The 25,183-nt window shown below is 56.2% G+C and overlaps 6 protein-coding genes across 6 annotated transcripts; 3 read left to right on the top strand and 3 right to left on the bottom strand.

Moving 5' to 3' along the window:
• Positions 1-777: 777 nt before the first annotated feature.
• On the top strand, positions 778-1,191 carry PHYSODRAFT_325680 (hypothetical protein; the record flags this gene model as incomplete). The annotated part of the gene is made up of 2 exons (XM_009521563.1): positions 778-907; positions 986-1,191. The coding sequence occupies 2 exons, from the start codon at positions 778-780 to the stop codon at positions 1,189-1,191; spliced, it is 336 nt and encodes a 111-aa protein (XP_009519858.1).
• A 139-nt stretch (positions 1,192-1,330) lies between these two features.
• Positions 1,331-4,053, bottom strand: PHYSODRAFT_325679 (hypothetical protein; the record flags this gene model as incomplete). Its single annotated transcript, XM_009521562.1, has 6 exons — positions 1,331-1,624; positions 1,700-1,807; positions 1,883-2,104; positions 2,179-2,277; positions 2,363-2,913; positions 4,038-4,053. The coding sequence occupies 6 exons, from the start codon at positions 4,051-4,053 to the stop codon at positions 1,331-1,333; spliced, it is 1,290 nt and encodes a 429-aa protein (XP_009519857.1).
• A 325-nt stretch (positions 4,054-4,378) lies between these two features.
• PHYSODRAFT_483288 (hypothetical protein) lies at positions 4,379-19,281 on the top strand (the record flags this gene model as incomplete). The annotated part of the gene is made up of 15 exons (XM_009521561.1): positions 4,379-4,606; positions 4,672-4,810; positions 4,890-5,015; positions 5,098-5,220; positions 5,302-5,424; positions 5,495-7,962; positions 8,026-9,301; positions 9,377-10,428; positions 10,477-10,609; positions 10,661-15,365; positions 15,432-16,419; positions 16,471-17,179; positions 17,255-18,079; positions 18,125-18,949; positions 19,073-19,281. 15 exons carry the CDS (start codon positions 4,379-4,381, stop codon positions 19,279-19,281), a joined length of 13,929 nt encoding a protein of 4,642 aa, XP_009519856.1.
• A 199-nt stretch (positions 19,282-19,480) lies between these two features.
• On the bottom strand, positions 19,481-22,035 carry PHYSODRAFT_296603 (hypothetical protein; the record flags this gene model as incomplete). The annotated part of the gene is made up of 3 exons (XM_009521560.1): positions 19,481-20,320; positions 20,397-21,362; positions 21,403-22,035. The coding sequence occupies 3 exons, from the start codon at positions 22,033-22,035 to the stop codon at positions 19,481-19,483; spliced, it is 2,439 nt and encodes an 812-aa protein (XP_009519855.1).
• A 453-nt stretch (positions 22,036-22,488) lies between these two features.
• On the top strand, positions 22,489-23,452 carry PHYSODRAFT_325675 (hypothetical protein; the record flags this gene model as incomplete). Its single annotated transcript, XM_009521559.1, has 2 exons — positions 22,489-22,803; positions 22,883-23,452. 2 exons carry the CDS (start codon positions 22,489-22,491, stop codon positions 23,450-23,452), a joined length of 885 nt encoding a protein of 294 aa, XP_009519854.1.
• A 104-nt stretch (positions 23,453-23,556) lies between these two features.
• On the bottom strand, positions 23,557-25,141 carry PHYSODRAFT_539645 (hypothetical protein; the record flags this gene model as incomplete). The annotated part of the gene is made up of 4 exons (XM_009521558.1): positions 23,557-23,858; positions 23,949-24,036; positions 24,133-24,931; positions 25,005-25,141. The coding sequence occupies 4 exons, from the start codon at positions 25,139-25,141 to the stop codon at positions 23,710-23,712; spliced, it is 1,173 nt and encodes a 390-aa protein (XP_009519853.1). The 3' UTR covers positions 23,557-23,709.
• Positions 25,142-25,183: the final 42 nt, after the last annotated feature.

Raw genomic sequence — 25,183 nt, 5'->3', positions numbered from 1 at the left:
AGTAGATCAAATCTCCGACAGTCTACAGGAGCGCATGACGCTATTGGAACGCAAATTGGCCACAACTCAAACCCAGATATTTGCCACGCACACCATGGTGTGCGAGTGGCAAAATAAAGTGTCGGCTAATCTGAAGAATTTCACCACGCTGGACACGATGTGGCAGCTGCTTAGCGAGATGGAAACGCTGAGGGCTTAGCTGAACGCTCAGAAGGGTCCAACTTGACAAGTTGCCGACCGAGTGGACGACGTTGCAGCACCAATGGGAAGCGTCGATGGCGTCGGGCTACAAGTTCGCAGACGCAGCCTCGCTGCGCGCTGCTAATATCGGCTTTGCCGAATCCAGCGTACAGAATATGATCGGATCGTCAGCCTCGACCCCCAGGCACGGCAGCGATCCTGTCTGGTGAAGCCAGCGACAGCTCGCGAGTGGGCTACGTCGCTGCCGACTCGGCCGAACGAGACGTGACATCGGTGGATCAAGACCGCTGCGACAGCCATGCCTGAAGAATTTGCTTACAGCAACAATGATCGCGCAGCATGAGGTCGGTCGTTTCTAAGGTGCTCGACATCTCAATCGCTTTTTCGTCCTAATTGAACAGAGCAGCTATTCTATCGAGTTCGTGCTAACGTACAACGACGTTGCAGAAGCTTACCTACAACAATTCGCAAGATTCAATTCTGATTGAAGAGTGGGGCATGGATGGTACCCTCAAGAAGCAATCCAAACCCTTATCATCGATAGTTTTACAACCGTTCAGAGCTTGGGCATCACCCATGGGCAAGCCGCGCTTCGTGTGCGCGTACTGCAACAAGTCGTTCGAGGACTCGCAGGAGGCCCGGCAGCGACACAACCGCGGCCGCAACCACAAGGCCAACGTCAAGCTCTGGTACGACAGCTTCGCAGGTAAATAATATTCACACCTCTCCCTGCATTCTTCTCTCGCCTTCTCTCCACTCAATTCCGACATGCTCCTTCCGACAGATCAAGAGCGTCATGCGGCTGCATCAGCTTCACGCCACGCAGCAACAGGTCATGAGGACGTTCCTTCGTGGACGCCAGTAAATCCATCCCCCACCATAGCTCCTGCCAACCGTCAAGAACCTCCTCTCGCCTTGCAAAACTTGCCCCCATCGATGCATCCTGCTCCGCCTGATGCGTTCTACTACTGCCGCTCAGATTGGGGCTAAGCAGGCAACTAACACAGCTCACAAGCTGGAAAAAAAAGTATTAACAGAATTTGCACATTTCACCACTGCTGACCAGGCAGACAAGATTTTTTTCTTTGGAGACGACAGTTCATTCTTGCGTTGCTGCAAGCGCTCGGTCTTAGCCACCCTGAATCCACGGGTGCATGGCGATCTGCTCTACTGTCAGGCGCCGGGACGGGTCGTCCACAATCAGCATTTTCGACAGCAGATCGCGCACACTCGCGGACACGTGGTCCATGCCCCACGAGTCTAACATGTCACTCATGAGGCCCTGCGCGATCATCTGGAAGCGCGGGTCTGCGTCGTCCGGGCGCTCGAAGGGAGGAGCACCCGTTACCATGATGAACAGCATGACGCCCGTTGACCAGATATCGGCAGAGAAACCGTTGAACGGAACTTGGTTACGATAAATCTGAGAGCGCAGCAAAGCACACGGAGATTAGATATATACTCGCGCATCGTAGTTGCAGTGGCGTAGCTTGCTTACCTCCGGAGGCATGTAAAAGATTTTTCCAACTGCGCCAGCGGGCGGCAGTGAATACGTCATGCCATGCGCGTCCACGGGGATACCGATAGACAGGCCAAAATCGATGATCTTATGTACACGGGGACAACACACCAATTAGTAAGGGAATACGGCCCTGAACATGCACGATCCGTGGTTGCTAACCTTTGAGGTGTCACCGTCCAGCAACACATTTTCTAGGGACATGTCGCGATGGCAAATGTAGCGGCTCTGAAGGTAGGAGAGGCCGGCCAGTACTTGAGTAAACCAGTGGCGGCATTCCGCCTCCTCCATAGCGCCGCCGCTTTCGACCACGGAGAACAATTCACCTCCATTACAAAACGGGAGTACGGCATAGATGAAGTCGGCGTCGTGCAAGCACTCGATCTGCCAATACACAAGAAAATCAATGTGTTAGACAAAATCCGCCCAACCCAGAATGTTTAGTAGCTTGAGCTTACCAGCGTCAGCACATTTTCGTGGCCAGGCACGGACAGATACTGCTGCGCTGCGAGCTCGACGAGCGGGTTTTCCTGGAGATTGCCCTCCTCTATAATAACCTGCAGCACAGAACACACACACAGCGCCCAGTCAATAACTGCACTGCATCACTTGCCGAACAAGCTAAAAAGTCTGCTGCCGTACCTTGCTCATGACCTTGATAGCCACCTCGAACTGCGTGCGCACGAAGGTGCCGTTGGGCGTCATCTGCAGCCGCACGGCGTGCTTGACCTTGCCGTAGATGCACTTGCGCAGCGTGCGCACGAACTCGTAGACAGCGCCCGAGCCGGAGAAGATGGCCAGCACCATGCCGACGCCCTCCACGGGGCAGCGGCGCAGCTCGGCGTTCATGAAGCGCACCTCCTGCGGGATGGGCGAGCTCAGTCCGTTGTGGTCGTACTCCTCCGAGCCTGTGCGGAAGACGTCGTCCGACGGGTTGATGCCCAGCGCCTGCAGCTGCTGCTGCAGCTCAGCAGAGACCTCCTGCATCGTGGCTCTCTGCTGCTGCTGCTCTTTGCTCTTGGTGGCGAACGCGGGCTCAGTGGCTGCGCGCTGTCTCTTGCTTTTCGAAGTGCCGAGGAGTCCGCCCGCCCAGGATCGGAACCGGTCGAAGGCGCGCGAGCGGGAGGGGTGCTGGCTGCTGCTGCCGGGGGAGTCGGGGGCTCGCGCTCTCGCCGTCGCTTTCGTGTTGGCCTCTGTCGCGCGATCGGGTGCGTCGGGCGATCGCGAGGGTCAACAACGCGCGCTCTTGCTGCTGTTGCTGCCTACTGCCGCGTGCTGTGAGTCACGCCGCTCGCTCTTGGCCACAGGCAGAGACAGGGGAGCGCGACGATGGAGGGGGGGGGAGTCTGGAGGGGGGACGAAGCGAAGCGATGCAGGCAACCGAGTGACGGTCCGACCCAGCGGCGGCGACGACGACGACGACGGGGACGAGGACGGAGATGGGAGCAGGGGGCGGATTACTGCGCTGCACTGGACGACGCCGATTGTGAGCTCTCGTCTGTCACGGCGTTCTTCGGATAAGGCCCGACACTGGGTGTTTGTATGCACGACGTTCGAAATGGGCTGGGCGTTCGATTTTTGTCCCCCACGACAAATTGTACGACTCAAAAAATGCGTCGACAATAATTTTGGTTGGACCAAACTTATTGTATTACCAGTATTGCCGCTTGCAAATACTTTGCCCTCTAAAATAGACCTCTAAAATAGACCACGACTGTCTCTTAATATGAGTGGACACGAGATAGGCGAGGGCTGATTTAGCTTTATGCTTTGCTGGGGGCCGCTTTTAGGCCCAGAAACTCCGGCATTTCTGCGTTTCCAAGTCGTAAAAAAGCGCCTTGGTCGAAAAAACAGAGCCCCAAGCTCGGATCTTAGACCGTACTGGCGAGATATTTAAATCAGACCTAGGTCTTAATTAAGAGCTGGCTGGATTAAAATCGAGATTATTAACGAGATAATAAGCATGAGTTGGCCAAAATATCTGCAAACGGCAATACCGGTATTATAATATCATCAAAGGGTTTTATCACAAACAGTCGATGAATGGGCTGTTGCCAACAACAGGTGCTCTTGGCCCGCCAAGCGTCTTGATCCGATGCGTCAACGTGCATTACATGCACCCCAGTATCGTCATGTGATCCGCGCCAAATTGTGATCTTCCGACGGCACTCCACCACCACGACGGGAATTGTCTCCATCTACAGCTGTGGTCTATCCAGCGACGCTACGCTGGACCAACGTGGACAACGTGAACACTTACAACTCGCGCGACGTTTTTTCCGTCACGCGCCTCTCTCGAGGACAGCGTGCGACCTACTTCCGAGCAGCACCATCGAAGTCACCAATTCAAGCCACAAGCTCCTTCCCGATTGTCATGCTACAGTGTAGAGTATTATCGTTGTTGAGGAGCGACTGAACCCTCAGACGCAAGACTGTTGGAGAGCTTTCGTCAGCGGGGCCATTCGACGTCGTTACACTGGTCGGCAGCATTATCGCCCATAGCCGTCGATGAAATGTCAGCAGGCAGCCCACTTCAACTTTCGCTCGGTTTCGATGCTCGACCGCCCGGCAAAAGGTCGTGGGTCGGTCGGTCGACCACCAAAATAATCGGCGGGCGCCTCTCGCCGTGGATCCCATTGCGCCTGTGCAGAGCAGGAAATGGGGGCGTCCCAGTCGCTGGACGCGCTCTTCGGGTCGCCCAACTTCCAGAGCGACTCGGAGCAGGCCGATGTGTACCAGTACCTGCGTCGCATGGAGAAGACGCTGTGGCTCTCGGGTCCCTGGTGGGAGCATGAGCGCGACGTTCTGGAGATCGAGGCCGCCGACGCCAGAGCGCGCAGTCCCAGTAAGCGCAGCACAACGCCTCGCGACCCGCTCAAGAGGATGGTAAGGTGGTAATTTTGGCTTGGAGAGAAGTGTTTTGTATTATGACTAATTTCTTGGAAATGTAGACGCCACACGAGGCTCTGGTGGCCCTCCCTGCCATGCTGGACGAGATGTGGGTCTCGCCACTGGTCGCGCTTGTGGATTGCGTCGACCCAATTGCAAGGAGTGCGGGGCTTGCACTACTCTCGAGGATTGTTCAGAGAGGTAGGATAGATTTTCATCTATTCGTATTTGGTACACGTGTGTCTGAGTACAAATTGTTTGTGTTTGTGTGTTGAGGCAGATTCGGTGGCAAAAATTTTCATCGCAGTGAGAGGAATGAACAAGGTCATGGCGCTCTTGGACAGTCAGGACCAACAGGCGACGTATCTGGCGTTGGAGGTCATTTTCGCGCTCTGTGCCGGCAGTCGTACGTTCGTTTGATCATCTCAACGTTATTTTTCCTGAACTGATAGAGTGGCTGTGTGTGTGTGTGTTTTTTTTTTTTCTAGCGAGCGTGATTCTACCGTTTTGTGAAGCAGGACTTATCGGACGACTTACCGAATTGGCAAAAGGGGAGAACTGGGAGCTTGTGTTGGCGTCGCTCAAGGTGCTGCGGCTCACGCTGCGTCAGAGTAAGTTTTTTTTTCATTATATTCGTGCTTCGTACTCTATCACCGCATCAATTTCACTGTTGCATTCATGTCTTATTGTAGATGCCGTCAAAGCCGAGTTACCAGCATGTAAACTGCTCTCAGTCTTGATGGAGCTGGTACATTCCCCCCACGCTGCCATCGCCAAAACCGCCATCACATGTATCGGTTTATCGCTCCCCAACGGTATGCCCAAGCAGCTTTCCCCAGTTCAACACTATTGCCTAATTGCTTCTCTTCCTTTCTACGATGACAGCTGAAAACTTGGCGGAGATCTTGCGTCTCGGGTGCATCGACATTTTCCTGCGTCTCATGACGCCCTCGAACGCCAACGCCGACGCTGTCATCTTCGCGCTGTCGCTGATCGCCGACGAGACGGATACAATTTTCCCGCGTGAACAGACCACCACCACACTTGGCCGCATGCTCGAGACTCTGCGAGGTGCAGCTAAACGGTCACCATCCGCAAGTGCTACGAGCTTCCTGTTCGCGAGTCTCGCCAAGTCCAGTATTTTCCACATCGCTATCTGTACCGAGACGAACCTCGGAATTCTAGCCAAGCTGCTGGTTGGAGGCTCACCGGAGGTGTTGGGGTCAACTGCCTATGCGCTGGGCATCGTAGCGATACATGCGAACGACCGCGTACGGCAGATTTTGTTCCAAGTTGACGCACCTCAGAACCTCATGCAGTTGGTGATCTTGTCGCTCGCTACGGCAGGTCCTGGGCGAGACGAAAGGGTAGCACGGCTGGCAATATTCGCTTTGGGGACGGTCACTAGTGAGGCGTTGGTGTCTCGGACCGGTACACTAGTACGACCAGAACTCCTGTTGCCGTCTTCTGGAGCGTCCGAACCCCTGCGTATCAGTACGATCGCAAGCTGTGGGAATATGCAGGGAGCCGACTTCTTGCCTCACGTGTACGCTCGAGCAATTACCCGACGTGGAGCAGGGTCCACTTATGCATTGAAGTTGCTGGCCGCGCTCAGTACAGCTCCTCATGTTAAGGAGCACATGTGCGAGGCTACGAGTGTGTCCATTATGCTGGAGTATCTGCGCGGTGCAAGCGCAGTGTTTCTGCCGAGCTTGTTGGTGCTCTTCCTCGAGTGCTGTAGCTGCGACCATGACTGCGCTTGTGGAGAAATCGCGTCCCAGGATGAAGTCGAAGTGCCTGGAAGCAGTTTGGCGTTCAGTAAGCTCGTGGAGAGCACGCCTGATGCGATGCAGATACTCGGTGCATTGTTCCAGAACCACCAGCCCGAGCATCTCTTCGGTCTCGCGCCGCTACTGGGCGCTTTAGCTGCGCACTCGGCACTGCTAAGTGAACACATGAGCTCGTCAACTTTCTTCGTGGACCAGGCGCTGAGTATCGCCACGCGACTGAACCATGAGGCACTGCATGAGCAAGTGTTGAAGTTCCTGGATGGACTCACAGCACACAAGAACACGCGCGCGTTGGAACAGCTCTTTGCCAGTGATCCAGACCGCATCGCCAATCTGCTTCAAGCTTCGCTGAGTACACGAGTGCAGCTGCTGGCAGCTACGCTACTGCGTAGACTGTTTAAGCGGTTGAACTTGCTTGATGTTCCTTCACGAGCAGCTCAGCGTCATTTGGCGAAGCTGTTAGCAGCGTCAAGCGGCGATCTCCTCGTAGCTGTCGCCGCATGTCGAGTCTGGGGCAACTTGTTCCAGTACGAAGACAAACGACTCGCTTTCGCGCAGATTCCAGACTCGGTGTCGGGTCTTCTCCAGTTACTGCAGCGGTGTATCGGCAGCCAACCGGCCGACGATGCGCCGTTGACAGCTATGATTCAAGTATCAGCTAACAGCTCTCAAGGCTTGGAAGTGCAGGAGAAGCGGTCCGTCCCACCAGGTCTAAAGCCGCTGTACTGGGTCATCCGAAGTACGTTCCGAACCGCGTACTGTGAGATCACCAAGCAGTCTATCGTGGCCGCGCCGCATTTCTTGAGTATCGTGGCGTTATTCCCCCACGCGTGTGACCCCATCGCGCGGCTCGCTATCGACACCATGAGCGAGCTCGCGCGCGCAAAGACGCCGGGTCTGCGCCGCGCGTTGGCTGTACCAACGGTGCTCAACAGTATCCAGGATCTGCTTCGTGATCGCGAGCGCGCGTCCACTGGATTAGGTGTACTGCCTCAACGTCACGTGCTTCGCTTCCTAGGACTTCTCGCTCGAAAAGATGCCGCGATCCAGCACTTCGTCGTCGAAAGTCGGTTGCTGGAGGCACTGTTGCTGCTGATGCACTCGCCATCGACCGCGCTTAATGCAGAGCTGCTTGCTGAGGCGCTCGATGCTCTGGCGTGGGTATGCAGCGCTGCTCGCTCACCCACCGACATCCAGGCGCAAGCTGAAATCGAGGACGAGACGGAGATTGAAAACTCGGTTGAAGGTGAGGCACCTGCGAGACGCGTTGTGGCCACGGCCAAGATGGTGGACTTCTCGCTGCGTCACGCTGACTCAGCAATAGCCCCCGTGGCCCGTGCGAGTCTTCATCTACTGCAGCGTCTCGCCTGCGAGCAGCCTGTAGTGCCGCGGTGTGTGTTCGACGCTAACGGAGCTTCGGTGGTGATGCGAGCGCTGCAGCAACGACCCGAGCATGAAGTTCGACGGCGCGCGAGTGGACTGGTTCGCCATCTCGTGCATAAGCATGATGGGAATCGCCAACAATTCCAGGAACTAGGTGCTACAAGTTTCCTCGTGGCGTTGGTATGTGAAGCCAAAGAGGTTCCAGAGTACACAACGGACCAAAAGGCGGCGCGAAAGCCACAGATCAAGGGTCTTCAGGCGCTTGCAGCACTGTGCGAAGGTTCTGGCTCAGCAGCACGCGCGTCCAAGAAGGAGCTGCTGGAATGCGATCAATCTGCTGAGCTTGTACGACTCGTTAGTGTCAATGACACCCAAGATGAGAGGTTTTGTGCAGCGTGGACTCGCGCGCTTGCCATGGGAGCGTATGCGAGTAGTACAAACCAACGCCGACTGGTATCAGCTGGGATCGTCCCGCTGCTCACGAAGTTACTGCGTCACCCAAGCGGACGCGTGCGTGTTCCAACTGCGCAGCTACTTGCCTACTTGGCGGAAGCGCCTGAGAACCGTGGCATTATCTTGAACGAGGGTGGAGAAGCCCTCCTTGCTGCAGTTATCGCTGGCCTGCAGTCGGAACTTCCAGGCCTGCAGCGCTACACGGCGCTCTTTGTGGCGAATGCAGCTACCCGGCACGAAGGCAACAAAGTCCGCTTGGGAGCTACGGGCGCTGCCGCGCCGCTTGTGGATCGCTTGTCGTCACAGCGACGTCATGTACTGGAGAACGTTCTACTTGCAGTGGTGAAGCTCGGCTCGCACGCCGGTAACAAGGTCAAACTCGGTGGTAAAGTGTGCTTCGAGAAGCTTTTATCTCTCGTTCACCACGAAACACTAGGCGTCGCCAAGGGCGCGGCTCGAGCGCTGGCGGTGTTGGTCGTGGGCAACGACGCCAACAAGAAGTTCCTCCTCCAGTGTGAAGCTCCCGTTGTCGCTGAGCTTAGCGCTCTGCTGAAAGGTTCAAACGGTACTATAGTGGAGAGTGCTATGCTCGTACTGGGAGAGCTCGCTCCGATGCCAGCACAAGCCCTCGAACTATCGCGGTGCGTTGACGTGCTATCCGTCGTGAGGCTCCTCACTCACATCAACCCTCGCATCGCACGAGCAGCGCTGATGGTAGTGCGTCACCTCACCCGCGAGTCGTTCAACAAGACGCGCTTCGGTCTGCGCGAGTGTGTGGAAGCTCTCCTAGCACGACTGCGAGTGGGACTCGGGGGTACCAGTGGAGCTGACGAGCTGGAGATGGTGGAGTTGACTATCACGTGTCTCGTGAACTTGTCCTTCGCCTCAAGCAATGCCTCGCGTATCGCGGAAGCGAAGGACCATCGTAGCGGATCACTACTGCTCCTTCTGCAACTTGCCGCGTCAGCACTGCCCGCCCAGGTTAAGGACTATCTATCGGAGAAGGAGATCGCGCGCTTGATGTCTTCAGAGGACGTAGAATCCCCACCAAAAGCTGCATCGCCTGGTAAATCCCCACTCCGCGGTGCTTCTCCAGTTGATACAGAAAATAATTCCCCCTCCTGGCCAATCCAAGAAGAAGATGACGAAGAAATGTACGAAAGTATGGCACGGAACTCCCCCAAGAAGAGCGCGGACGCCCGAGGCGGTTCTCCTAGACGGGAGAAGAGCGACGAAGCTCGTGATGCTGAGGTAGAATCCCCACCTCAAACGCTGGACTTCAGTGCATTCCCTAGTGTACAGACCGCAGTGCTGGAGCAAACTTTACTGGTGCTCAGTAACTGCGCGGATAACTATCGATCGGCCAAAGCGGTGGACATTCTGGCGGTCGCGGTGCTGTGTCAGGCGCTTCTCCACTCGAGTGAACTCGTAGCGCGTTGCGGCTGCTACACGCTGGCGTGCTGGTTGAAGAAGAACAGCACACTACAAGACGCTGCAACACGACGCGGTGCCCTCCAAGCGCTGGCAAAGTTACTGACATCTACGAGTCTCATGGTGGTTGAGGCGGCAGCCTACGTGCTCTCCAAGCTCGCAGCGCGCGGTGACAACCCCATGAAGCTGCTAGCACTTGACGTCCCAGCCACGTTAGTCCACGGAATCCTACGAAAGCCTGCCAATGTACCGCACGACCGCGTACTCGATCGAGCCGTGCGGTTGTTAGGCACTTTGGTCCAGTTCTCACGAGTTCGACAGTCGCTCAAAGGCGAAGAAATCATCGCTGATGTGCTCACGCCGCTGCTGCAGCTCCACCCGCAGACACTAGGTAAGAACCTCAGTCGGCTGGTGCTCGCGCTGCTGGCGGACGACTCGCTCAAGTTTTTCCTGCCCAAGAAGACCGTGTCGCTGCTTCGAGCGTGCTTCGTCCACGAGGCTACCAACGCCAAGACCATTCGAAACGTCCTGCGCATATTCGCGCTGCTTGTCACTGTGGAGGAACACAAAACCACCATCACGCTTGAAGACTGCGGCGAAGCGCTGGGGCGTATGGTGCAAGAACTGCGGATTGAGGAGGGAGTTCTAGGGGAGAATGACGAGACGGTGCTCGGACTGCTCGCGTGCATCGCAGGCACGAGGAGAATCGCGGTTATCTTGCACGAGAACGACGTGTACGTGAGGTTGCCACCGTACATTCTCGTGCCGGAACAGGCTGACAACGATCCACTCCCTACCGACAAGGGACAGGTTGATACAACGGTGGAGTTGCGTCGACTTCACACGGTGCAAATCGCTGCTCGACTGTGCAAGGCTCTGGGTGATCAAGCAGTCCGTCGTCTGTCTGAATTGGAGTTTACTAGTCTTCTACTGGAGCTACTGCGTGTCGGGCTGCCACCTCCCCCGTTACCTGAAGTTGAAGGCGAAGTCTCAGCACCTCCAGCTTCAGGTAGTCCGACAACGTTGTCGCTGTTGGCGTGGGAGTGCATCGACGTCTTGCGTCAACTGAGTCCATGGGGTTATGACGAGCAGGTCTTCGCAGAGGAAGGTGGCGTCGAGGTGCTGGTTACATACTTTGAGCTGTGGCTGGATGTGGCGTCAGGTAATGCCCCCGACTCGTTCCCGACTGAAGGCGGCGACAACCTCGTGTCGGCGTTTGCAGTCTCTCTCGCTGCGATTGTTCGTACGCTCTCGGGACAGACCCCGAACCGAGAACTTCTGGTTCAAGGCGGAGGCTTCCCGTTAGTTTTGAAGGCTCTTGGTCTGGGGAGCCTCGAGCTGCCTGAGCCCCAACGTGAACAGCTAGCAGAGGCGCTCGCGGGGCTCACTGCACTGCCGATAATGGCGCCATACTTCGAGGCCTCTCCGGATCTGGTAGCCCCGTTGTTCCGCTTCATGGTCGCTCCTCAGACGCAGCAACGAGCGCATCTGCTGCTACTGGCACTGCGTGCGTTTGCAGATGTGATGGAAGTATCGCCAGCGAGTCGCGCGTTCGTGTTGCTGATCACCGGCGGGACCATTCAGCCGTTGCCCTTCCTGTTGTCGTGTCTGGAGTGCTCCACTGTATCAGCTAGCGACGACAGCGTCTTGAGGCTTCTGCATACGATGCGCTCGCTGCAGCGTTTAGTCACGGACGAGGCGATTGCACGAGCCATTGCAGCTCTGGACGGCCTCCCTGCTATCGGGAAGCTGCTGTCTCTAACGCTACCAGCTCTGCCGACTTATGACGATCGCTTGGACATTGTACAGCTCATGGTGACGGAGACTTTGGGCTACATGGCGTTCTTCGGCCACGCGCCACGGCTTCGACTTGAACGCTCTGCGATCGCTCGGCTTCTGGCTCAGGACGACTACGCGAATAACGAGCGCGTGAAGCCTGAAGGCGTAGCGACCAGCATCTGGACATTGGCACTGCTTGCTACGCCACAGGTGCCAAGTGAAGATGCTGACGTTCGAGCGGAAGTCGTGGCGACAGCTCAAGGCGTGCGTGGTTGGGTGTGGGAAGACACTCGTGGACTTGACGTGCTCATCCGATGCGGACTTCGCGCTCCTGACTATCTGAATCTGCCGACATCCGTCACCTCTGATGTGCTTGCCGTCTTGACAACAGCCACGGAGACTGAGCCCGAAGCAGAGACTGTGCTATCTCAACTGGTTCAGAAGCAAGTGTGTACCCCTGTTGCTTCGTTGCTGGAGGCTGTGGAGCCTGTGGTTCGCTGTCCGGCGCTGCAACTTCTCGCTCGAACGCTCAACAAGCAGTCGTGGGCAGCGAATGAGCCTCTGGAGACTGCAAACTCGCCTGGGAAAGAGCGCACAGGGAGCAGAAATGGAGGAGGCGAAGGCCGAAGTGAGAACTGGAGTGCTGTGCTGCTGCATCTTGCCGAGTGGATGCAGGTCTACGCTCAAGACCCGCAGTCCTCTCCACTAAGTGAGCTGCGTGACGCGTACAGCTCGTTGAGCGTCCTGACAGCACACAGCGAGTTGGCAGCGCAGTTTCAGCGAGGAGAGGCGCCTCGCGGTCTCATCGACCTCGTCGCTACTGCGCTGCATCACTTCGGCGGGAAGAAATTGCCCAGCCGTCCTGAAAGCCTCGCGCTCATTCGCAAGGAGTCTGCGTGCAGTGAAGAGGCCAGCCCCACCAAGACATCAGACGTGGTGGAGCGTGCTCGAGCCGATTGGGCGCTGCAGTTTGAGACTGTTCTACCTGCACTACGCGTGTGCCGACGCATGATGTCGTTCTCGTCCGAACTCAGTGAGAAGGCCCTCGCACTGCACGTTCCCCGTGCTCTGGACAACTTGGTATTGCTGCACGACCGCCGGATACTGGACGAAGTGCTGCGCTGCATGCTTCATCTCGCCACGCTACACGGCGAAGACACGGAGCTGCTCTTCTCCTCCGACCGCACGGTGGCTCGACTGAAGGGCTTGCTGCAGACGGAATCCAGACCTCTTCAGGCTCGTATCACGCCGATTTTGGCCCTCATGGCTGCCAATATGCCTACGCTACCGGGTCTGTGCGCTATGGACGGCATCCTCATCCTGGCAGACCTCGCAGTCAGCAGCTCGTCGCTTGATATCATTGTCAAGAACGGTGGCGATGCTTCTACTCCGCTCAATCGCCGGGTGTTTGAGGACTCGTGTACGATGCTGCACGTGCTTTTCTCCCAGGAGGAAGGCATCATCCTCGCGTTTGACGTGGCTCAGGTGGTGTCCAAGCTCTTCGGCATTGTGGAGAACGTGACCACCGCTGTCATAGCAGCCCTTGACAACGACGCAGATGAAGCTCCAGAGCTCCTTCACCTGCCACTGAGCGTTCTCGTCAAGGTCTCTGCCGTCGCAGCAGCTCACGTGCGATACCTGGAGCTGCTGCCACGAATCTGTCGACTGCTTGATGGCGAACATGGTCCTGCTCAGCTCACCGGTCGATGGTGTGAGATGCTACTGTCGATTCTGTACAATGTCTTCGGCTGTCCGTTTGGCAGCAACGCAGCCGTGTGTAAAGCCTCGACCGACACCTTGGCGCAGGGGAAGCGCACGCTTCTCCCACAGTTGCTGCCTCTCGAGCGGTGGCTATCTGTGGTTGATACGTTCCCAGCTTTGGGTCGGTTTGTGATCGAGTTGATCCGCGCGTTCGTGGGGAATGCGGAGAGTTCGTCTCCGTACGCGACGTTGTTCAATAGCGGTGAAGACATCCCAGCCCTGCTGAAGCTGGTGGGCTCCTCAAGCGATGACGTTGCGATCCCATCCGCTCAGTTGCTGCTTGCAGTGCTCAAACAGCGCGAAGTGCGCGTCGCGTTGATCGTCGCGGATGGCGTCCCGGCGCTTGTGGTGGCTCTGTGTCAGGCCAGAAACGTCAAGGTGCAGAACTTGTTGCTGGCGCTGATTCTCGACTTGTCCAGAGGCGACACGGAGGTGCAGGCGCTGCTGTTGGTCGCTCCAGGTTGTGTAGCGAGGCTGGTGGAGTTCATTCAAGAGTGGGTGGACGCTCGCGCTACGGCTGACACGAAGGAGACTGCGGCTGGGCTTGACAAGCGCCTCGCGTTGACCTGTACACTACTGACGGAGCTTTCGCGCGCATTGCATGGACCGGAGCGTATCGTGGAAGTTAATGGCCACCTCCCACTGCTTGCGTTGAGTATTCAACAGCAGCAGGACGACGACGTTCAAGGCGCTCAGACAACGATCCAAATCCTCACGAACCTCGCGATCGCTGATATGACTGTGGCACCGGGGCTTGCTGCATCAAAACTACCGGCGCACTTCCTATCCTGCGTGCTGTCAGACGAGAAAGAAGCGGGTAGAACGAGCCAGAAAAATGCACTACCGCTCAAACGGCGGCTGGCACTGTCGGGTCTGGTAGCTCTGGCGAAGGCGAACCGTGAACTACGCGCTACTCTCGCACGTAGCGGGCCGCTGGTCGTCCTACTGGAAAGTTTACTACAGAAGCCTGAGGAGGGGCTTAGCGCCAAGCGAGCAGAAGAGTCTTCAAGCATATCGCGCGACGCGCTACTGCTGCTTTACCTGATGAGCACCGCTGGTTGTATCGAGCTTGTCGGTCACTCTTCGCCCGAGATATTGACTCGCATTTGCAGCGTCGTTAGCCACCACTTGGCTCTCCACCTTGGTCGGAACGGTGACACAGTGCAGGATGAAGAAGCTACTCCAGTGGAAGTCACGCGGGGCCTTAAGCTGCTCGCCAATCTGCTGGATGTGGCGTATCAACAGGAGAGGAAAATGTCTTGGCACCCAGAGGAATTACTGAAACTAGCACCGCTACTCGAGACGCGCGTGGCCACGCACCAAACGCCTAAGCGTCAGCTCCCAGCGCTTCGAGTGATTCGTGGCGCGTTCTCGTTGATGTCAGTAGAGGACCCAACGCAGAGTTTCTACTATCCGTTGTCTCCGAAGCTGCTGGCGGAGCTCCTCACCGTGTTGCTGGTTAGTCCCTCGCGCCAGCATCACGACATTGCGGAGAAGATCATAGTGAGCGCGTTCCAGAACGACCCGGAGCGCGCGCGTGAGTCTGTGGGCGACAACCAGATCCTGGAGCAGCTCCTCATCGTCTTCACCCAACCAGGTAATGATGCGGCGCAGCGCACGTCCGACCTGGCGGTCGTCCTCACGCAGGTGCTGTACGTCTCCATCGCGCGGGGTTTCGTCGTCAGTCAGCGGTTCCTCGCCAAACTGCCAGCTCTGTTAGCGTCGTACGCGCACGAAGCTTTACTCGCCGAGGGAGACGACGTTAACCAGCCTCTGAAGCGGGCGTTGAGCATCTACCTCAGCTTCGTGCACTCGAGTTGTCCCCCAACGTCCGCCATGCGCTCGGGAATCTCCGACATGCTCCGGTCGGAGGGAGATTCACGCCGCGCGTTGATAGTTTTGATCCACCAGCTTCTGTTGATCCACCCTGCTCTGTGTCTTACTACGAATCCGTCTGGAATCACGCTGAGTCACGAGGACGTCATACTGTGGACGTGCATCGTGGAAAGTGTGAGTCCCTTGACTCCAGCTTTGGCAGCACTGTTCACTGCTCAGGTACCGACTACCACTTGGATGTGTCTGCTTCGAGACTGGTTCAACTGGGTGGGGGCGACCGAGCGGCCTGAGAATGAACTGCTACGGAATTCATGCAGGATGTTGTCGGTAGTCGCGCACTTGCCAACTACAGAGGAGGAGACGGAAGAGCTGCTGACTGAGTCGAGAAGTGGCTTGAGCTCGCAGTGTCTTGCCGTACTTAGCTGTGGAGGTGACGTGCTAGCGCCTCGTGTGATCGAAGGCGCTCTTCAAGCGTTAATGGACGTCCGGGAAGCGTGGGGCGACACCTTCGTGCTTACGGGCTGCAGCACGTTTGCGGGAACTACCGCTCTACTGCCAAAGCTACTCCACATTTTCCGCGTACCAGAGCGGGAGGCCAATCGATCCCGTCACTTGGTGCTGCAGTTGCTGCTGCTGCTAGCCAGCACAGGCTACTTCATTGAGGAGATGAAGGCTGCTGGAGCGCGTAGTGCTGTGGAGAACAACCCGTTGGTCTCGCCGGATGACAAGGCTCTCCCTGTGGCACTGTTGGGTATGCTCGGCTACAGTGCCGACCTCAACGAAGAGTTTGCAAGAGCACTCGAGCAATTCGATGCTGCCAGATCGGAACTGGAGCGACGCGAGCGTGTGGCTTATCTGCTGCGCTTCCTTGAGCGCTACGCGCTGACCCACGCGCCGACCAAGGAGCAGGCCATCGACTCCTTCATGACGTACCTCGTGGCTGACGCTGAGAAGGCCCAAGCTGCCGCTATGGCCACCGAGCGCGAGCCAGAAGTGACCAAGGGAGAACAAACGTCCGCCGACCAGCTAGCGTTGACTATCGCGAGCGATTGCCTTGCATCTCTGGTCAAGATCGCTGGCTGGAGCCCAACGCCGGATCTCAGTCTCTCCACCACCTTGCAGAGCGGCTTTGGGGAGCTGTATCTCTCTCGCTGGGACTTGAACGCGCTGCTGGCGGTCGCTTTCGCCCGCCAGCGTGGAGACGAAGACAACGACTTCCAGGAGAGACCGCGGCTCGCAGTCAGTCAAGTCGCGCAGGTGTTGGAGCTGGCAGCTTTAGTTCGCGCGCAGCTGGACGAGAACGCTCAATCGGGAGAGTCCGACGCTGTGGTCGTTGGTCAAATCGACGCGCGATGGCTCTGCAATGCGTTTATGCTGGTGACAGGCGCCAATTCACAGCCAGGAAGTGGTGATCTACTGCTGGTCGAGCAAATTCTAGCGCTGCTGCATTGGCTCGCAGTGAACAGCTCCACCTGCTTCGAGGACATCTGCCGATACGCGGTGCTATTGCGCGCGTTCCTCGCGCCGTTGACACCGATCTTCTGTGGAGGAATTAACAGTGAGAGCGACATTGCACATGGAGCTATGGAGCTCTTCCTGAGTCTCGTGGAGATGGTGGTCAACACGCCTACGCCTGGCGCCGAGACGACGGCCAGCATCGACGAACTTCTGGTCGATTTGATCAAGTTCTTGTACGCGCAGGTGGACAAGGGTCTGCTCATGGGGGTGCGAGCTCGACTGCTTCTCTGTGTTCTCGTGATACTGCAGCGCACTGGAGACGCTGGTCGCGCCGCTTGTGTAGCGTACGAGCGCGCGATGCAGCAGATTATGTGGCACATTCACGCAGCTCCAGCTACGGAACTTCAGGCCCGATGCAGCTGGGAACTGCTTGGGTCGCTCTCGGAAATGGACCCAGCCATCACTGCGTTGTTTAACCTCGACGCCATCCCCATTCTTCTTCGTGAATGTGGCTGTGACCCCAATGTGCAGCCATCTTCACCTTCGTGGCGACAGTCTAAGCGCGCGGTGGCGTTCAGACAAGCCGAAGCTCTCAAGTGTCTGTCACGCGCAGCACGTACACACGACGAGGTGCTGCTGAAGATCGGGGAAGCTCCTGGAATCGCTGCCGTCCTCTTTGGTGCACTGGCAGCGGGTCCTGCTGGGAAGAATGAACCTGTGAAAGGGAGAAAGCCCAGCACAAAGGAACCCCCAGCGGTGGATAGCGCGGGGACGCAGGCTCACGCAGCGCACTTGATCGCCAGAATCGCAGCTCAGGAAGACCTCCGAGCGTCGCTGGTATCTCCCGAGAACATCTCGCTGCTGATTGAGTCACTCGAGTCCGTTCACTTGCCAGTGGTTCTCCATGCGTTGCAAGCGTTGGCTCACCTCTGTGCCTTCTCGCTGTGTCTGGATGCTCTGGTACGCAACGCTACCGTCCCCGTGTTGGCTCAGATCCTCTTTTCTCCGCTAGTTGCTACACCGCGCCGACGGGAGATCGAGGCCTGTGTGGTTGCTCTTCTAGGCAAAATGTGCGATCGCAGCCAGATCGTGAGCAGGCGAATTGTGTCGTCGAATCTGCTACCGAAGCTGCGTGAGTTCCTCGTTGTGGAGAAGCAGCTCAAATACACGCAGCAGGAGCCTCAACCTGGTGAATTCGGCGTCCACAACAACGCCGTCTCGATCATCTACAGCTTGTCGAAAGACGCGGAGCTCCTGCCCAAGCTCGTGTCGAATGGAATCCTCGAGACGTTGTGCGATCAAGTGCTGGACTACGATCAGAATACTACTCAACGTAAGGCTCTGGGCGCAGTTAGTCGCTTGGCCAGCGTTGCAGACATGGACGCTGCGTTCCTGCAGTTCATGATCGCCCAAGTTGTGGAGAGCGTTCGACGCAGTGTTCCTGTCCCTGAGGCTCATCGCACAGTCACCAACGCTTTAGCGGTGTTTGTCGCCATCATCAAGGGAGCGAAGAATCGCCACATCCAGCAGCGACAGCAGAGAAGGCCCCAAAGCCAGCAGCAACAGCAGCGGAATCACGGTAATGGTGATGATGAAGTTAACATCCGAGAGCTTCTGCTGAAAGGTGAAGGCCTACGCGTCGCTCTTGATCTGTTGGGGGCCTCGGAGCTCCGTGTCAAGCTCGAAGCCTTCCGCGTGGTCTCTGAGTTCGTCGAGGACCATCCGAACTTCGACGAGGTGCGCGAGCTGCTGCTTGGCTCGGAGGAACAGGGCGGGTCTCACGCCTTGTTGAGCCTCGTAAGAGCTTTGTCGGATGAAGCGCGCTCTGCTACTGCAGCGATGACGTCTGCGTTGCCCTCAGCACGTTCTCGAGGCAAGAACGATCTTCTGCTGGTGGTGATGGTCTTCTTGAACATGCTCATCGCCGACGAGACGCTTAAGGTTAAACTTACTCCGACGACTTACGACGTGGTGCTTCAGGTGGTTGTGGCCATGTCCTCAGCTACGAGTTCTCAGCAGCGAGTGCTCGCAGAATCCCTCAAGGCTCTCACCACGATGACTCGGGCGGGGCAAATGACCGATCTGTGTCCCGAAGCAGCCCTGGTGAACAGTGTCGAGCCTCTAGTCAAGGTTTTACGTGAACTGGGCGACGCTGAAGGTGGAGCGGGCAATACGACCATGCGACTGAACGCTTTGTTCTTGCTGGTGAACTTCGCTTCATCGGCGCAGTGTCGCGGCCGCATGGCGCATCGTGGAGCTCTGGAGGTTCTTCTTGGGATTATTCAGTATCCTGGTGGGGGTGGCTTGAGCCAGGACGAACAGCTCGTGCAGCTTTCGTTACTTGGAGTGGCTTTGATGACGACGGGTGGGGTCAGTGATGCCGCTGCGGTCGTTGAGCTGTCCAGGTCGGTGGACACTTTGGTGCGATTGCTGAGCTCGAAGAGCGCGAGTATACAGGCAAATGCGGTCTGGGTCGTGTCAAACATTTCGTCTGAAGGTACGTAGAATTTTGAGTTTGTGTCCAGACGAGCGGATGCTTATGCTTTCTTTGCATTGTTTGTATTGTTTATAGCAAGTTTGAAGGATGCCATTGTGGCGCGTGGCGGCCCTACAGCGCTGCAGGCCGTGCTCAACGATAGCATGAGTATTGAGAGCGCTATAGCGGCACAGCTGCAACGACCCTCGTCATCGACCATGAGGATACGTGAATACGCCCCCAAGGCCATCAAAGCGTTAGGCTTCGCGCCTATCATGCCACCGGGTGCACCATCGATCCAGTGAATGATCCTTTCAGTAGATTTATGAGGCAAACTCAATTTATGACTTCCCACCTAACTTACAGATCGCATACTATTCAGGCCTTAGTGAGTGGGGTGAGGTTTGTGTGAACAAGCTCCGTCATTGAAAGAAAGATATATTCATGAAACGAAACGAAGTGAATTGCTTATGCACCAAACATGATTTTCCAGACGAGGAGCAACTAGAGATCAGTCAAGTTCCTATTCAGCTCGTCAGAACTCGAGCTCTTCCGCGCAGGAAGGCCAACATTTCTCGTCTCCATAACGATGACCATTTTTTCTCGGCTACCTTCGACTGGCTGGAAAACCCATTCGGCATGGCCACTCTGGCAATCAATCCTGACGCAGACAACATTGCTATGCCCCCATTCTTCACCGAGCATCACTAGCCTCTCGCAAAAAAACAGCACGACCGACGCATTGATCCATACGTCACCTAACCCACCAATGATATCATGCATGGCATCCATGTCCAGGTTTCTCCCCCAATGTTTACACTCGCAAAGCAAAAGCGCTGTTGTAGCGTCAGATTCACTGTCCGGGTCTTGGATATAAATCTCTGCGTTGGGAGTACGAACAAGATGTCTAAAGTTGCAGCCTTGGTCATTCGCCGCCAAAATGCATTGGGGCCACACAGCATTCGGTGGAGCCAGAAAAGGAATCTTCACATGTGCCATTCTGTCCAAGCCTGGGCATTCGTCGAATAAATCGCTCGCCTCAATCGTTTCATCTAAGTCGCCATCCGAATCACCACGAATCGTCATCGCCATCTTCGTAGACCTGTCTTGAAATTCACCGAGCAGCCAACCGATGAAATCATCGAACGGAATTCCCCGTACGCCATTTCTGCGAGAGGCACCGACGATCGCGTTGGTGATCATGTTCTCGAACCTCTTACCATCGCCAGACGCAGCTTCCAAGCTTTCATCGACAGGAAACCCCTTTCTGTCCAGGTACTCCAAGAATATGCTCTTGGTTGAATAAGCGACCCCGTGTTCACAGTCGTAATAGCCCGAATACACCTTCCCACCAAGTATCGCGAGATAGAGCAACAGATCTTCATCGATACTGGAAAACGACACTTTGATTTCCAGACACCAGCATGGTCAGCAAAACACAGGCGATCGCCTGATAAGCCTGACAAAGATCAGCGAGGTGATCGTCTGCCAGATTGGCGAAATGCACGTCCATACTTGACGTTTCCTCTTCCACTGCAATCTTTTGCCGTTTATGGAATGGCAGGCCGCAGCACTTGTCCATGGATTTTCTCGAATCATTGGTGCCGGATATCGCCATCAACTGCGCGATTCTCCCCTCGGTTGTGCTCATGTAGGGCGTGGCCATAAAGTAAACAGCACCAAATGCTTCATCTAGCAGGTCGAACAGCACGACACTAGAATTGTCACAGTTCATCACGTACTTCACTACCCCCTCCAGAAAACATCTGGCGAACCTCCCACACGATCGCCGTGCTATACTTTCAATAACAGGGTATTGCTCCACAGCAACCTCCCAAGCTTGGCGTTCGCTGTCTGAGCGGAGCTTGATGTGGTAGGGAGGAAAACGAGGAACAATCGTCTGCCGTTTCGGCTTTCCGGTTGAGCTGTGCCCCGATGGAGGTGCCATCAACTGTGCGATCTTCGAGTCGGTGCCCATGATTACCACTGCTTGGCCGCAAGCACGAAAGATATTGCGTTGGAAAGCCGCTCTCATCTCTCCTCCACGCGTGATGTTCTCTCTGGTCGTCATTTCATCCAAAATGAAGAACGGTAGCACCTTCTGGGCTTTCAAATCGCCAATAACATCGTAGACATCAGAATGGCAGCACTTCCTCACATTGAGCGTGACGCTTTCATCAAAACGAATCATTCGAGAGCACTGTTGCTCTTCCGAGCTGCAGTACTCGAGCAACGCGCGAATAAACCCGTACGTCCACAGCTTGACACCATCATACAATACAGAGAAGCTGTTCAGAACGTCCGCCTCCTCTCGTTGCATCAGGCCGTCCATTGCCACGCAGGCGCTGAATTCTCGAGATATCGACGAGAAACTCTTGTAGATGGCCTGTGAATCAGTTCGTACCGGGGTGGCAACCCAGTAGAACCACGGTCGTCGGCCTTCTAGCAAACGCAAGTTGCGTCTTTCCCATGCCTGACGACGCCATGACACAGATGAATGGAGGCGGAAAATCGCGGCTGGTGTAGATCTCGTCAATTTTGCGCAGGATTTCCGAACAGTATTCGTTGCAGTTGGTTCGGATCATTGCGCCTTGTTGTTGGTAGTACTCCAGCTCGCGCCGATCGCCCTCAACCTCATGTAGCACGCTCTTTCTCTCTATCGAGCGCACCAAAGGGGCCCAATCTAAAGGAAGCTCCACCAAGACGTGGATTTCCTCCACTCCAGGCTTGAACGCCGCTTCCAGGTATCCTTGGCCCGATTCATTCTTGAAGAGCGGGAATAGCGGCACCATTTGCTTGTACTCTTCATCAATGTGACGGGACTGCAATAGATGAATCGCGTCTTGATTGCCCTGTAGCCATTCTTCGTCCTCCTTTCGCGCCAAGCGGAGCGTTAGGTCGCTGGCAGAAAAAGAGTACCGACCGCCATATCTTTTCTCGTGGAATATCGCCTCCTGAACATCTGCCACACTTGCGCTGCGTGGGATTCCCACGGAAAATATAGTGCCATCGCCGAGCACTCCGCATCCCAGCTGCACCTTCTCCTCCGCCTGTTGCATCTTTGCCTCGTCAAAGTGCCAAGTGAGGAAGTCTCCAACGATGGTTATCGAGGCAAGTCACTTCCAATCAATCAAGTCTGATGTTTTGCCGGAATTGTCCAAGTTGAGGTTTACTCTAAGTCCAACTAGACTGGAGCTTTGGTTTTCGTGTCATTCAGGCTTGTACACGGGTCGGACGAATGCCAGGCAATGTCGATCGGTTTGTCCTCTTCGCAAAATGATGCACGACAAGCTATTTCCGCTCCTCAAGAGTGAAGGCCAACTTGTCTGCTGATCTCCATATTCGAGGATGCTAAAAATGGGTTCTCGGGTAGCTCGCTGAGGACGTTCCAGGCTTGCGCTTATTGCGGAACCTGCGCTGGATGAACTGAGGACGAAGCGTGACCTGCTCAGCCACCTTACTTACTTGCTTCTCACTTTGAGCTCAAGTTGGTGCAAGTCGATCACAGAACCATGGGTGGCGGCGTGTCCAAAAACTCGATGAGGAGCTCTGGGCCGAGCGCCATCCACTCAGCCCGGAAGGCTACCGACGAACCCACCGACCACAAACCACCCGCTGCCCCTGCAAGTGAAGGCCGTCGCGAGTTCACCAAGCAGCCAACTTCGATTGATGCACGCATTGTCGCCACTCTGCGTCAGCTCAATCTGACTCGCCGTGCAGATCCGAAGAAGGGCCGAGCTACCCACTTCGAACGTATTGTTCTCCAGTTTGCTCTCGTGAGGGATGCCTTCACCACCATCCGCAGCATCTACAAGCAATTTGCTGATGTGAGTGCCCCCTATTGAGTCGGTACGTGTACTGGTGGTGCTTGATCTTGACTTGGTGACGTACTTGAAACCTGAACAGGCCGAGAAAGATGGCCTGGACTTCGAGGGGCTCAAAAGCGCCTTGTCCGCCATGGGTGCGCAGATCAAAGAGTCCGACATGTCGGAGCTCTTCTACGAGTCGGACATGGTGCGGGACAACTCGCTGAGCCAGAACGAGTTTGTCGTGTCGTTAGCCATCGCCCACTTGCTGGGGCTTATCACCAATTTTGACTCCATCAAGAACTCGCTTGTGCACGCCCCGGAGGATGTGACGCTCATAACCCCTCCTGAGGAACAACCTGCAGACCAAGGAAACGCATCCAAGCTCATCGCCAAGGCGTTGGATCTCATGGTGACGGCCTACCTGCTCTTCGACAACGACGCCAGCGGCACCATTCAAACGAGCGAAGTGTTGGAGCAAATGCGCCAAAACACGACCGGCGCGAATTCTCCCAGGCGTCTGGAGCGTGTGTCCAGTGGCCTATCATCCAAGGCCATACAAGACGAGCGGATAAAAGAGCTGGACTTCGACCAAGACGGCACGATCACATTCCAAGAGTTCGTGCTCACCTTCCAGCGCTGGGCAGTGTCCGATGACGACGACGAGTGAACTTCACGCGTCGGCGATCGACTATCCACACAGAAACCAGACCTACTACCATGAGAAACAAGTTATCTTCACACAGACACATTGCAGGAACCACACCGCGCTCTGCTATCCAAATTACTTAATTAATTTGGTGTGGCTGCGATTACCACGCTTTGAATTTTCAATATCACTCGCCGAGTCTAAATTCAATCGTAACACGCACCGGCACCAAATACACACCCACAGGACCAAACGGTGGGCAGGTTCTCTTGCCCTCCTTACAGGGACTTGGCCTGCTGACGCTTAAAGCGGTCGTGGGTCTTGGCGGCGCGCTCCAGGAAAAGGTTGAAAATGTACGGCCACCAAAAGTTCGTGGTGCGGTCGTACACTGAGTACACGAAGCAGTAAGTCACCCAGAGGAAATACACTGAATGCCAATAAAATATAGGCACCAGACACAAAGCAGTCAGAACGTAGAGCACATTCAAACCAATCCAAAAAGCATAATGCCACGGACATGGGAAGAAGAGCATCATGACCACGGGCAGCAGAATGCACGACAGGGTGATACCCAGCCACAGCCGGAAGACAGCTCCCACCGACGTCTGCATCAGAAAAAAAATACACGCACAAACGACACAAGATCCAAACATGTCAGTACCCAAACAGCCAACACCATACCAAGTCACCAGTCGCCATACCGATAGCTCCATCTCCACGGTCGTGTCGTCCCCGGGGAATTTCTGGTGCTCAATAAAGTAGTTGAGTCGCTCCTCCTTCTCCTTCCAACGCGCGTCCAAGAAGCCCTGCAGGTCGGTAGCTGCGTCTTCGTAGCTGAACTTTCGTGAGTGCATCGCCACACGTCCAGCGGGCGCCTTTCCCGCCAGCAGTGACTTCATGGACGGCACCTCCGTGTCCACCTTCCTGCCGTACCCCATGTCGAACGTCGGCACTTCACCCGAGTAGGACGGGAAGGCCAGCGTCAGGTCGTAGATGTCGGGCTTGGCGTCTGCCACCGCGTCCAGGATGATCTGCATGCCCGTGGTGCGGGGCAGCAGCACGCGCTCGAACTTGGGGCGGCCTTCCCGGGCCGCAAAGGCCTGGGACTTGACGACATACTCGCTGTGGATGGTGGTGCCCTCGGGGAAGAGCACGAGCCAGAAGGGGAAGCCGTCGGCGATGAGCCCGCCCATGTACTTCTTGATGTGTGCCGCGTCCTCGTCGATGCGGCGCCGCAGGAAGAGGAACTGGAAGAGGCGCATGCCCCAGCCGATGATGGGCAGGTACTTGAGCTGGTCCTTGAGCACGATCTTGATGTTGCCGGCCGCGCTCTGGTGGCGCGCCGCCTGCCAAATGTACCACCAGTCGGCGTCCACCTGGTGGTTGGCGATGAGGATCACGGGCCGCGTCGGGTCCTGCGGCAGCTCGCCCGAGACCGAGAGCTTGGTCTGCGGGAAGCTCGTGGACGTCACGTCCACCCAGAGCGCCTGCGCCACGGAGCTGATCGAGAGAGAGAGAGTGAATGTTTAATGTTGAAGTTTGTATGCACCGAGGAAAAAAGATTGATACGCACCCCATGAGCCGCCGGTAGAGCGGCTTGTCGAACGGCCGCACGAGGCACCAGAGGCAGAACTGCAGGAAGTTGATGCACGCGCTGTTGCAGAGGATCCACAGCAGGTTCAGCGCCGAGTACAGGTGGAACACCGCCATGCTGGCTGGCTGCGCCGGAGTGCGGAGTGCGGAGCGGAGTGC

This window comes from Phytophthora sojae, assembly GCF_000149755.1.
Source record: "Phytophthora sojae unplaced genomic scaffold PHYSOscaffold_2, whole genome shotgun sequence".
Taxonomy (NCBI): domain Eukaryota; phylum Oomycota; class Peronosporomycetes; order Peronosporales; family Peronosporaceae; genus Phytophthora; species Phytophthora sojae.
This window is presented reverse-complemented; position numbering and strand designations above follow the sequence as displayed.